Below are 12,823 nucleotides of genomic sequence, written 5' to 3' on the forward strand. Positions count from 1 at the left end.
TCCAACTGACATCACCCTAGTATATTTTAAAGTGAAATAAAACATGCCAGATATCATTCAGCCCTATAATGAACGACTCAGGGGTGGCAGTGGCACAGGAAGTTAAGTGGCCTTCTTGGAACCGGAAGGTTCCCAGTTTAATCCCCAGCTCCTCCTGGCTGCAAGTGTCCTTGAGCACGATACTTAACCCCTTAACAGCTCCTGATGAACAACCTCCACTGGTGTGTGAATGAATGGGTGCATATAATTAAGCAATATTACACGAGACGAGAGGGTGTGCTTTACTGTCATTAATGGCACGCCCGCATTGCTGCAGGAATATAGGCGAAGATATAGGCAAGTTCCGTATGCAGCACAGAAGTGGGAAGCGATTTATATACAGTAAATGCACCATTACAAACGGAAACATTTGTCCATTTTGAGAATATTCAATACATAAAACAATAATGGACCACAATTGTGCTCGTCTACATGATAGTGTATTTTATCAGAACCAGTTCAATAAAAATACAGATTTGTTTTAGCAGACTGTACAAATGAATAAAAAAAACAAAACGGTTACAACAAAAGTAATTTGCAATGATAACCAATGATATTCGTGCACTTTTACAATACTTACGTGTTTGTGCATTTACATTCCAACACTTTGCATGACAGAATCTATTCTAGCAAAGAAAAGCAGACTAATACAATGTGGATATGCTAAAACAAGTGATTCATCTTAACATAGTTTCTAGTCGTTTTTCGATGTATAATGATGAGGACAATGAGGGACTGCATGCCCTGGTCCTGTATATTAATTAACAGTGATGTTGGTACACTAAGACTAAATTGTAGTGTGATTTCATACTATTTATACTATATATCTACATTTATTCACTTTCTTTACATCCCTCAAGTATTATATAGTACATCATGTTTTTGGTCTCATTATAGGCCTATATGGACTGTTAAGAGAAGAGGTTAAGGGAAGATATGGTAAGAGTTGGCAATCTCAAGGCTTCAAAACCTCCCTGTTTTGACCACAGGTATCAAGCCACATCGTCAAGTAATTTGAGAGACACATCCAACAAATGAATAAATAAATAAATAAATACATTTTATCATACATTTTACATTACATGTACATTCCCTTGAGTAAATACCATATTTACACATGCTTTCAGCTTAAGATTGGACATGATACAGCCTCTGTACACAGTTAAAACCACTACGGGCTTGAATCATTACAGTCATCGACTCACTTTACCACACCCTTTGCCCTCGGCTCCGGCTCCCCTCCCGCCGGTGCCATGTCCTGACACCCACTGAGGCCTGTCTTGCGTGTGGGCATGCCGTGGAGGGGGGGACCCAGACAAGCTGGACGGAGAGCGGCTACGTACCAGGAACGCTCCCTCGCGGTGCTCCTGCCGAGAGGGGGAGGAGCTCTGTGAGCGCTGCAGGGACGAGGAAGTGCTGCGGGGTCGAGGAGGGGGGCTGAAGAGCATACCTCCACGGTCCTGCATCAGCTGGGTCAGGCTGGCCAGGAAGTCTGCGTCGCTGGTGCTACTAGCACGCACTCTAAACCGCCGGCGCCTGGAAAAAAAAAAACATGCGATTCTGTAGTTAAAACATTGATCTCTCAACTCTTGATATTTACTTTGCAACGTTACTAGTGCACACAAATCATACCTATTGTCAATAACCGCCCGTGTGGGTGGCTTCCCAGGGGGTGGTCGAGGCAGAAATCTGCTAGTCAACTGCTCGGGTGCGAAAGGGCTGTTCACGGGACGTGGAATCTTGCTCTTACTACCAGATGAGGAAGACAGAGAGAGAGGGTCTTCTCCGAGCCAGTCAGACTTGGAGCCTCGTTCTGACAAGAACCTGTCCCTGGGCATAGCGCTGGGCAGATTGTCACAGGAGAGAGATGGACAGGGTGAGTGGGTGGGGGTGCCAGGGACTGGACTGCTCCAGCGGTGACGTCTTTCCACGGTGACCTCCTTGGTGGGAGAGTCCAATTGAGAGGCGGAGTCACGCACAGGGATCCGGCTAATCCTTGGGGAGGAGGGACAGTCTATTTGTCTAAGCAGAGGTGGAGGTGGGGAGGAGGAAACTGTGCCAATGCTCTCCACTGCACCTCCGGCCGAGTCTGCCTGAGGCTGTTGGTTGGGCTCAGAGGAACGGTCAGGCAATCCAGAATCACTCTCTGGGTCTCCATCGTTGGTCAGATGAGCAAAATGGCATTTGAGCAGGTTTGGCACTGGACTGGGAGCTAACCCCAGCTTCTCTTCTTCCTTCATGATTTCTTTGGGGGTTTCATCTGCTTTGGTGGATGGGGGCTCTAATGGTATCGCCTCACTCCTTTCTTGCACTGGGGACTTCAGCTGTGCACCACAGCTGAAGGACTGTGGAGAGAGGACAGCGTTATTCTAACTATATTTGATATTTTTGATCACATACAGTGCCTTACAGTCTTTATTTGCCTTGGATGAGCAGGTGATAAAATGAAAAGATATGGCGATAACCATAGAATAATGAAGGGTCAGCTGCAATATCTTCCCTAGGTACTGTAGGTGCAGCTGATCACTGAGCGCAGGCTGAACTGGTACTGTGAGCAGCATTGCTGTCGAAACATGACCACCAAGAACATCTGCAGTAAGATTCAAGACTGCAGATTGTTTGGTAAAAGTATCGGCTGAGGAGACACTCGAGTTTATCCTGGTGCAAAGGAAGCAAAACACAGAGCAAAGGTGCCCGGACCGCTACGCCAGCGGCCCAGGCCAGGCCACCCATGCTTTTAACCAATTCTCTCCCCACAACTGTTGGGACATCCTAGTAGGACTATCACTTTGTTTATTATTGTTGACAGTAATGTTAAAGTACCAATTTGCTTAGTGATGATCAAATGCTATTTTCTTGCCTGACATTCGCTATTGCTCTCCAATGTCAAGCAAGGCCGAGACGTAGGCAATGAAAATGCCCAGATGATAATATGTATATGATTTATTATATTAGCTATATTCAATGAATCAGTAATTGACAGCATTACAGCATTTTAATTAAACTAGAAGTGTATTTTACATCTAAAATATACCCTAGACGCAGTATATTATTTAGACAAAATGTCTTATGTACATCCTTTTAACATCTGTTGTGCTATTATACTGTAGATAGGTCATTATTTTCCAATATTTTTTGTTGCCTATAATGAAAACTGGGATGCCAGGGTTCAAGTGGTTAATTCATTTAGAAACAAAACTCTTGTACTTTGTGTGTGTTTAAGTTCCACAACATACCTGTTCCATTCTGCTCATTTGAAGGACTGAGGGCATCTGTCCCATTATCCCTGGTAGCCTCCTGTGTCCCAGTAGCCATGTGCCGGGCAAGGCCATGTGTGACAGAACAGGGCTGCTGGGAACTGATGTGGGTTGGCCGTTCTCTGGTTCAGAGGAGTGGACCCCAGCGTCTGCCTTGACCTGACAATGGGTTTCTGCTGGAGGCTTGGTAGCTCCAGAGCTGCTGCCTGGCTCCAACTCCAACATCACCCACTCTTGGGAGTCTCCCTCCCGTGGCACCGGACTGAGGTTCACAGCAACAAAGCCACTACTTGCCGCGCAATCCTCCTGGTCAGGGGTTGCTGCGGCTGTGTGCTCCTCATCGCGGATGGGCGTCTGGTCACCGGGTCGCCTCTCAGGAAGGGATTTCTCCCCCACCTGGGAGAGGACGGGGTGCTGCTTAAGGCTGAGAAGAGAGTGTGTTTGGGGTGAGTTTTAGCCTCACATTTATCATTTATTTACACATGCCTACAAATTTCTAAACAGAAAAACTCACTAGGCCTCCAAGAAGCGCTCGATGGTGGGCTTGGGTTCCGGCGCCAGCTTCTTCTCAAACGCCAAGCTCTGACTGTGTCTCATCCTGCGCAGCAACGGGGCAGCCCGGTCCAAGAACATTGTCTCAGAACGTACCCGTCTGGGGGAACTCTGCACAGAGCCGGTGTTGGGACTCTGGTTTCCCTGATTCTGACTGTGCTCGTCCTCACTCACCACCTGAGTAGAATGGATGGATTAACCACTACACTCTGCACCACAGAACCACAGATAGGATAACCTGTTTTGCGACATTCAGCTATTTCATGTTTCATGTTCATATTTTACTATGCCAACCTGTGAGCCGAAAATCCAACATGGAATACACAAAACATGCAGAGATCCCTTGATTTTGTACTAGACGTACTAGATGAGTAAGATGACGAATGCTGATTGTTCCTAAATTGGATGAATGTGCATGTTCATGATGACTTGCATAGGTGGACACCATTCACCAGAATAAAAGGCATGCAAATAAGCTCTTCAAGGCTTTTCAAGTTTTATTTCTGAGAGGCTGAAAAAATACAATTTCAGAATAGAAGTGTAAATAGCATGGCAAGAAATTAGTAATGCCGTTAAAACTGACAACAAGAAGACTGAATGGTTAATCAGAAGCTTATCTTAGAAGATTATAATATCGACAAACATTTCGTTGTAATTGTAAACTTGAGGTTTGGAACAACTGTAATTGATTTTGCACAAAGAATAAGTACGTAAAAGCCAGGTCAGCATAATACACACGTTCCTAGATGTTAACAAACAAAAGAAAAGATGTGGAAACATTTGCAAGTACACTTTTCAACACCTTTGTAGATTGACTTCGCTAGTCTGCCAGTTTTGCTAAGGCTGCCACAACATAATTAATTTCAAGTTCAAGCCAGAGAAAGAAGGTTTGGTGAAAGAGGATGAGGGGGGGGAAATTGGCTGGAGGGGGGCATTAAGACCACTTGCACAGAAAGTGTGATAAATAAGAAAGAATGTTTTCATACAACTCTAGATCACCCCCCTACTGACCTTCCTGACGACTGGCTGCTTCTGGTTACGGTTGCGGTCCATCTCCTCCCACACATCGGCCCCTGGCGTTGTGGGTGTGGGGATGGGGGGACAGTTGTCGGCATCACTAAGGCGCTCTCCTTGCAGGACGTCCTCTGTGTTCTCACGCTGCAGCTCACCACCCGGCAGCATCGAGGCGTTGGCCATGCTGGAGGAAGAGGAGAAGAGAAACAGGAGAGGGGAAGGTCACTTTGTCTGCTACTCTCCCAATGCAAAGTGGAGCAACCATTCCTCAAGAGGATCTCTGCCAAAAAGAAAAAAGCCATGTACTGTACTACTGACACTTGGATCTACCAAAGCAGATTGAACTTTGACCTAGGCAAAACAAATGGCAATGACAAAGAGTTGTCTTTAACTGCTTAATATTTAGAGGTCATGGATGTTCAGTAATATTTTGTACAAAGTCATGAACACGAACTTGTACCTGAATAATTACAGCAAGAAAATGTTAGCTTAGCAAAACTGTGTAGCACATAGATTTTATGATAACTTAAGTTATCATTGATAAAACAATGGAACAATACAATCTAAAAACATTCCTTGAAGACCAAACAAACCACAGTATGTTTTGGAAGATGGTTGGAAGTAATGTTTAGTAATGTATACTGTATGGTGAGTTGTTATCATGTAAGCTAAACATGGCATAGTATATGACACAATAGAGACATCACAGAGCTGTTTATAGCCACAGTTACCCCATGTAGGCTGGTGTTAGGCGGGTCAGTTGCTGAGTGATCGCTGAGCCACTGATGGTCAGCATATCTTCTGTGCCGCATTTCTCCCAGTCATATGGGTCATTCTCCAACACGTTGTGGCTCTTCATAGCATTTTCAAACACTGTCATCAGGAGCTGCCGAGAAGCCAAAACACATCTGCATTAATCTGGGGGGGAAAACACAAGATACAGTACATACAGTATGTGTGGGATGAAAGTGGTGGTCTACCTGATAGTCCGGTTTAGTGAAGTAGTCCAAAGTCAAGATGTGATCCAAGAAGTGACTGAACTCAGAGGGAAGGTGTTTAAGCATAAGTCGGTGGTCATATGTCTCTTTGAGATTTCCTACCTGCTCCTACGAGAGGGGGAAAAAAGAGAATTTCATCAGACACACATTACTGTGACTCTCGACATTTTTAGATGATGAAGCCAAAGAACAACATACTTTGTCTTTAACCTTCCTCCAGGGAAGCTGTCCAACCATGAACTCAACCAGCATGTAAAAGAGAGACCAGAGGTCATCATGTCGACCCATTTCCTACAGATTCAGACACACCAGGGTAAGTAGCGCGAAAGTGCTACAATTGAGAACAGGCATGAGATAGCACAATTGTAAAGACCGCAAAGCAGCATATTGATTTGGTCCAAATTAAACTCACCTTATTTTTATGTGCATTGACAGAAGCATATCTCACAGTGCCTCTGAATCCTGCCACAGGACGAGGCTACAATGGAAGAGGGACATTATGAGCCAAAGAAAAATAATAATGCTTAAAAGAAAAGATGAAACTATTTACGAAGATAAGTTTGTGTTACGGGACTAAGCTGTACCCAAAACAGTAAATGCCAGAACCTACACCATGGCATCGCGACTCTGTGATATTCAGATGTTCTGAAGAACATATCATAAGGCAAAGATGAACAACATAGCAACAATATAAGGTGCAAATCTACCATAATTCTTTTAAACTTTAAGTCACTATGAAGGATTTCTACATGCAACAAAATATAATACGTTCTCCCTGAGTCCCTGTCCAATGTCCATCACTTTGTTTTGAACTTGGATTTTTATTAATGGATTGCTATTTGCATTACTATATTTGTGTAGTAATGCAGACAAAGCCCCAGGGCCCTATTTTGCACTGCTCAATTACCAGGCCAATGCTGTTTGGCCGCTCAAAATATTGATGGCCACCTTGGTAACAAGACCAAACCTATAAATACAAAGTGCAGTTTAAGTAGGGACAATCCCAAATACTTACTGGACGGACTTCCTGGCAGGAGTTGGTGAACTGACGGGCCAGACCAAAATCAAGCATATAGCAGCATCTGCATGTGCTGGCTAGTCGGCCCATGGCAAAGTTAGACTGGAAGATTTAAAGACACAGATGTACATACGTTATTTTCAATGATTGACACATCGTACAACTACAGTAAGCATGGATTAAACTAAGCCAAATTAAATCTCACGACTAAAAATGTTTGTAACATACTAACAGTGTGAAAGGCGGCCCCTCCTAAACAATTAACACAATATGTACAATTGTGATGTTTTAGTATAAAACAATCAAGCTTGATTGAGAGCTTGAATAAAGATCAAGTTTAAGCTCTCAATGCGTCGAGAGTTTGTAGATTCGCTTTGCAACATGTTTCCACAGTACTGACTGAAATCAGTCGTGGGCCATGGCGACTTCGAAGTTTAATCCATGAGTGTGTGTGTATGTGTGTGTGTGTGTGTGTGTGTGTGTGTGTGAGAGAGAGAGAGAGAGAGAGAAACAGATACTCACTTTGTGACAATGACAAATAATATTCATAACGGCATACAAATTCAGCAAAGTCATTCCCCATCTGTGCCCATTTCCTTTGTTATTCTGATTCTAAACAGCAGGCCAACTTACGGGTTTGATGTCACGATGCAAGAAGCCAACAGAATGGATACTTTCAATAGCCTCCAGAATCTGTCTGCCAAGCCTCAGGGTGGTGGAGGTAGAAAATGTGCCACGTGTCATGGTTCTGCGTAAGTCTGCTAGATTCCTCCCCTACATATGTGGAAAACAGTGTTAACATATTAGTCATTTTTGACATAAAACGATATGCGATCAAAAAATGAGCTGAATACCATGCCAGAAGAGCCTACCTGGAGTTCCATGACTACATAATTGAAGCGATCATTTCGGCCACAGCCCACAAAACGGCACACATGGTCTTTACCTAAGGAAGAGATGTATGACGAGCTGTGAATACTCTGGCCAAGGAGGCATCTAAACTCGGCAACAAAAGTTTGGAAACGTAACATTGGTCCATTATTTCTCCAATTTAATAATACCAATCTGTATTGTATTTTACATCATTTTAATCGGTGATTATTCACCTTTACAACAATAGCTTTTAAGGATTGGGTCTTCGTGGAATGAGCAACACATGTGGGTAGCGCCTCCAAAGAAATTGCCAAAAATGGCAAGTGGTTGGTATTCACCCTTGCTTTGAGTTGCTTAAAGGATTGGATGATTGCACTCTCACACAGTAATAAGGGAAAAAAACAACACATACCGGTATTGGCCATTTTTACACTTAATTAATTTTACACTCATTGTTAGGGAACTCAGTAGCGTCTGAAAAATCCATACGCAGCCACAACAGCTTGGTATGGTATGGGGCAGTATCTCTCTCACAGGCAAGATAGAACTTGTCATCATTGAAGTCAATCTCAATGCAGTGAGATATCGGGATGAGCAGTGGCGTTTCTGAAAATCCAGAGGGCCCCCTGCAAGGATAAGGGTGGGGCCCTTTTACCACAGTGTATTTAATCACGGAAGACTTACCATCTTCTGGCAATTTGGAAAATAGCCCATTCAGCATTGCTCTGCCGCCAATCCAGATGTAAACATTGAAGCACATGGACCTCCCACTCCCACAGACGGCAACACCGCCATAGGCGGCGGGTATGTAAGGCTAGGCAAGGCTTAGCCTTCCCAAAAATGATGCTATATATAATATATTGCAGCATTATATAGAAGGCTATTGTGTGTGTGTGTGTGTTGTCGCTGCCCCCTGGTGATCGCTGATCCATGATTGAACCCTATAAACCCTCCCGCGCACTCAGATCAGCCAACGCAGGGAAGCTGGAAGTACCCTCACTAAAAAGGCCGGGACAATGCTCCACACGTCCCAAACTCCTCTCCCTTCTGGCTCCAAAACTGTGGAATGCACTTCCTGTTGCAGTCAGAACTGCAGCATCACTCCCAATCTTCCGCCGTAGTCTGAAAACCCACCTTTTCAGACTCCATCATGGCCCATAGCACTTACCCTACCCCCTTAGATAGCATTTTTGTAGACTTAGATAGCATTTGATACAGACTTATAGCATGTTATGTAGACAGCACTATAATTGCATTGTATGTAGTCATAGCACGTCAGTACATATGTATAGCATAGTATAGTATATATGTATAGTTTCATTATATAGATATTCCACTGTCACGTTCTTAGTTTACGCATGTTTCATGATAAATGCTTTTTATATATGTGATCTATTCCCATGCTTTTTTGTTCTTGCTTAATGTAAATCGCTCTGGATTAAGAGCATCTGCTAAATGCCTAAATTGTAAATTGATCGGGTAGGCACAGCAACCAGCCGGATCAGCATATGATTGGCTACTTGGTATGTCTGTAAACCTCGTACTTCCAGTCGCTTTGTAGCAAACAGTAGCGCAAGCTGGTTTGTTTTGGAAAACAGCAAAAAGCTAAATGGATATAGCCTACGCCCTACGGTCTTTTTCAAGGCAAAGATAAAGTAATTCAGAAGAAGCTGTGAGTCGGCTTGTCAGCAGCACCAGTGACCGCACGGTTCATTCACACCACCGCAGCAACACTGTCTGTGTGCCGTCGGCCCATCTGTGAAGAGCCATGAGCCGGGATCGGCCGCAACACCGCCGGGTAATCTCCACACTGACTTGAGATTTGAAAAAAAGACCCATCTCAGCCAAAATATCCCAAAACAATGTCTGGGGAAGTTGGGGGAACAGAACCGTTCCCTTTCCTCAGACTACTTTAATTAAAAGGTAATATGCAGTGGCTATAATAATTGGGTCAAGGATCTTGCTTTCGTGAGCAATGGTGTACGAGATTGGTAATAAATTGGTCAAATCCTGATAAGTAACTAATTGTAGACCATCTGGGGGAAATAAATAAATAAATCTGCAGCATCCCCGCCCCACACGATTCTAGCCTACCTAAAGGTAAAATCCACCTGCCGCTTATTAAACCGCTGTAAAATGGGTGGCCAACCACGATCTATTGCAGAGTTAGGCTATAGCTTTGGGTGAGTGGTGCCCCCCTGCTGGAGGCCCCCCCACAGTGCATCGCTTGCGGAGCCTCAAATACGCCAGTGGGGATGAGATTCTACAGCAAGTGGCGATCCCATATCTTCAGAATCTGGCACCTAATGCCATCCTCCAGGATGACAACGCTCGCCCCCACAGAGCCAGGATCATCGCAGAGTACGTCCAGAATTTGGGAGTGGAGAGGATGGAATGGCCTGCCGTGAGTCCAGATCTCAACCCAATTAAACACTTGCGGGATCAGCTTGGACATGCTGTACATGCTATAGTGACCAACAGAACCACGTGTCTATAGGTTGGTGCATAAACATCTTTGATGAAACTTAATAAAGTCAAAGACAGCAAGCACTGCATACGAACGGGTAACGACGCGGCCAACGGGTCCAACTACTTTTAAACATCGTTGTGCGAACCAAGGGATAACAGGTACGGTACGGCACGGTGCACGCACGCACGGGTGAATACCAACCACTTGCCATTTTGGAATTATTTGGAGGCGCTACCCATACGTTTAGCTGTGTTGCTCATTCCACAACGCCCGATCCTTACAAGCTATACCTAGTTGTAAAGGTGACTAATCACAGATTACAATGATGTAAAACACAATACGAATTGGTATTATTAAAGTGGAGAAATAATGGACCAAAGTTAAGTTTCCAAACTTTTGTTGCTGAGTGTAGCTTTGTAGATCGATCTATGGACACTATGCTCACCCTGGAGTTTCTTTATTACAGCTACCTCCATCTTCAGGACCTGTTTGGGTTGCTGAGCAGACTCTACCTTTAAGGCCACATTGGCTTGGCTTAGCTGGTCTAAAACCTCGTAGATCTCACCGAACCCACCCCCACCGATCTTCTTCACCTGCAGAAACATAAGAGGAGCAGGAGGAATACATGAGAAGGGGTCAGTGAGTGTTTTTGGGGGCACTCCTCCTTGCGGTTAATTCATATCTTGTTGCACCAGAGAGAGAGTTAATCCACAGGCTAAGTATAAATTAAGCTTTGGACGATGTCGATTGTCGAATGAATGTTTTAGGTTCATGTGAATGTATGCGTTTCTTTAATACTAGCTTTACTTACCACTTTCCATCTCTCCCTGACCACATCTGCCACTGACAGGATGTCTGTCTGCTCTGCAGCCCCACTCATCCTGAGTGCTTTAAGTGCTCCCAGCAAGAGCCTGCACCTAGCATCAGTGATGCAGGCCTCTCACTAAAACAAGGCAAAAGTATCTGTGTTATCACATGATTAGGCTTAATTATGTATAGCATAAAGCACAGAAAACCCTTAATATACACAGGTGCAATGTTGGCAGTGGCACAGTTTTTGTTTAGATAGTATATTATGCTAACATGTTACATGGTCATGGACACAACTATTGACACAATTGTTTTATTCCAAATATTAGTCTGTAAGTAGGCCTACAGCTCTGTATTACAAAAAGGCTAAAACCTGCAATTGAAGTAGCCTCTATCACCAATATAACAAACCTCAATGGCCATAACATTGCAGTAATGCAGTAACAGTATAAGGCACACAAGGTAAAAATAGCTTTAGAAGCCATCAGATCAGGATGACATTTACACCCCAATATTAATTCACATGAAACGTTGAGGCATAATACTTGGGAGTGCAATTGGAATAATGCATAAAATGATGTGTGCTATCAACGTAAATCAAGCAGACTCTGCAGCAGGAATGCTGCACATGATCATCAAGGGTATATGTGATAGACAGCTATTTGTGTTTTCACTATGTCCCTGCCAGCAGCAATGCATTCAAAGATCCAGTCTATTGGTTGGCAAGTCAATGAAGGTGTCATCATAAGTGGACTGTATCATGGACAAGTCGTTTGAAGGAGAACAGAGAACTTATAGATGATAGTGATGATGGTGATGATGCTCAATGCGGCTGCTGCTGCTGCTGTTAGCAAGCTAAGCTAACCTCCGACCCAACTTACCTTACTTGGTTGCGCCATTACAATCACGTGGGGTGTATCAAATCCAAAAGATGCAGCTACTGTATCCATTTTCACTGTCTGTTATATCATCCGCTACGACTGTCTATTACCCAAATTAAATATCTGTAGCGGACGTACATAGCTGGCTAACGCTAAGCTAGCTAGTTACTATTGGTGAATGTGATGCCCTGCTGCTCACAACAGCATTGATGACGTCACTTGCGTGCAGGGCATGCGTCTCTTGTCTTGATGGATTCTGCATACCTCTGCATCCTTCCAAAGCAATTTCGGTATTATTGAACAGCCTTGGCAAAAATCCGCAGACCACTGCAAATGCATGCATTGGTTAGAATAAAAAGTGGCACTCATTTGTCACTCCGTCAGTCGTGTACTGCATGAAGATATTAGCCAATAGGAGGAGTGCTCTAGTGCTCAATCCATCCACCACCAACTGGTCCGAGGCTATTTGAGCTGATACTTCTTAAAGTGTAACTATAGGCTAGTAGTAGTAGCCTATTAGTAGTAGTCTACTACTAATAATCATACATTGCAATGAATTTTCTGTGAACAGGATTATCAGTGCAATGCCAGAACGAAGAAAAAAATCACACCCGTGTGAAGTGAGTGGTGCAACTCCATGTACTATAGGGGGTCACCGGAACTTCCAGACCCACAGGAACGAGCCCAGGGTGCCGGCCCGGGTTCCGGCGAGCCGCCCCGTGTCCGAAACGGTCGAGAAATGACAGTTAGCGTGTGGAGGTCCCCAGGGGGTCCCTCTACTGAGTCTACTGTACTGTCACTGTACTGTACTGTCACACCCGAAATCATCACATATAGGCCTATAGTTAATATGTGTGTGTGTGTGTGTGTGTGTGTGTGTGTGTGTGTGTGTGTGTGTGTGTGTGTGTGTG

The 12,823-nt window shown here is 44.2% G+C and overlaps 1 protein-coding gene across 1 annotated transcript; it reads right to left on the reverse strand.

The window, feature by feature from the left end:
• Window positions 1-357: 357 nt before the first annotated feature.
• ttbk2b (tau tubulin kinase 2b) lies at window positions 358-12,414 on the reverse strand. Its single transcript, XM_079526632.1, has 15 exons — window positions 11,913-12,414; window positions 11,033-11,164; window positions 10,667-10,814; window positions 7,751-7,824; window positions 7,512-7,652; window positions 6,876-6,980; window positions 6,273-6,338; window positions 6,059-6,151; window positions 5,843-5,968; window positions 5,594-5,748; window positions 4,860-5,046; window positions 3,811-4,025; window positions 3,276-3,720; window positions 1,672-2,384; window positions 358-1,575 (listed from the first exon to the last, which is right to left on the reverse strand). The coding sequence occupies exons 2-15, from the start codon at window positions 11,099-11,101 to the stop codon at window positions 1,233-1,235; spliced, it is 2,880 nt and encodes a 959-aa protein (XP_079382758.1). The 5' UTR covers window positions 11,102-11,164; window positions 11,913-12,414; the 3' UTR covers window positions 358-1,232.
• Window positions 12,415-12,823: the final 409 nt, after the last annotated feature.

The sequence above is a fragment of the Electrona antarctica genome (genome assembly GCF_951216825.1).
Source record: "Electrona antarctica genome assembly, chromosome: 17".
Classification (NCBI taxonomy): domain Eukaryota; kingdom Metazoa; phylum Chordata; class Actinopteri; order Myctophiformes; family Myctophidae; genus Electrona; species Electrona antarctica.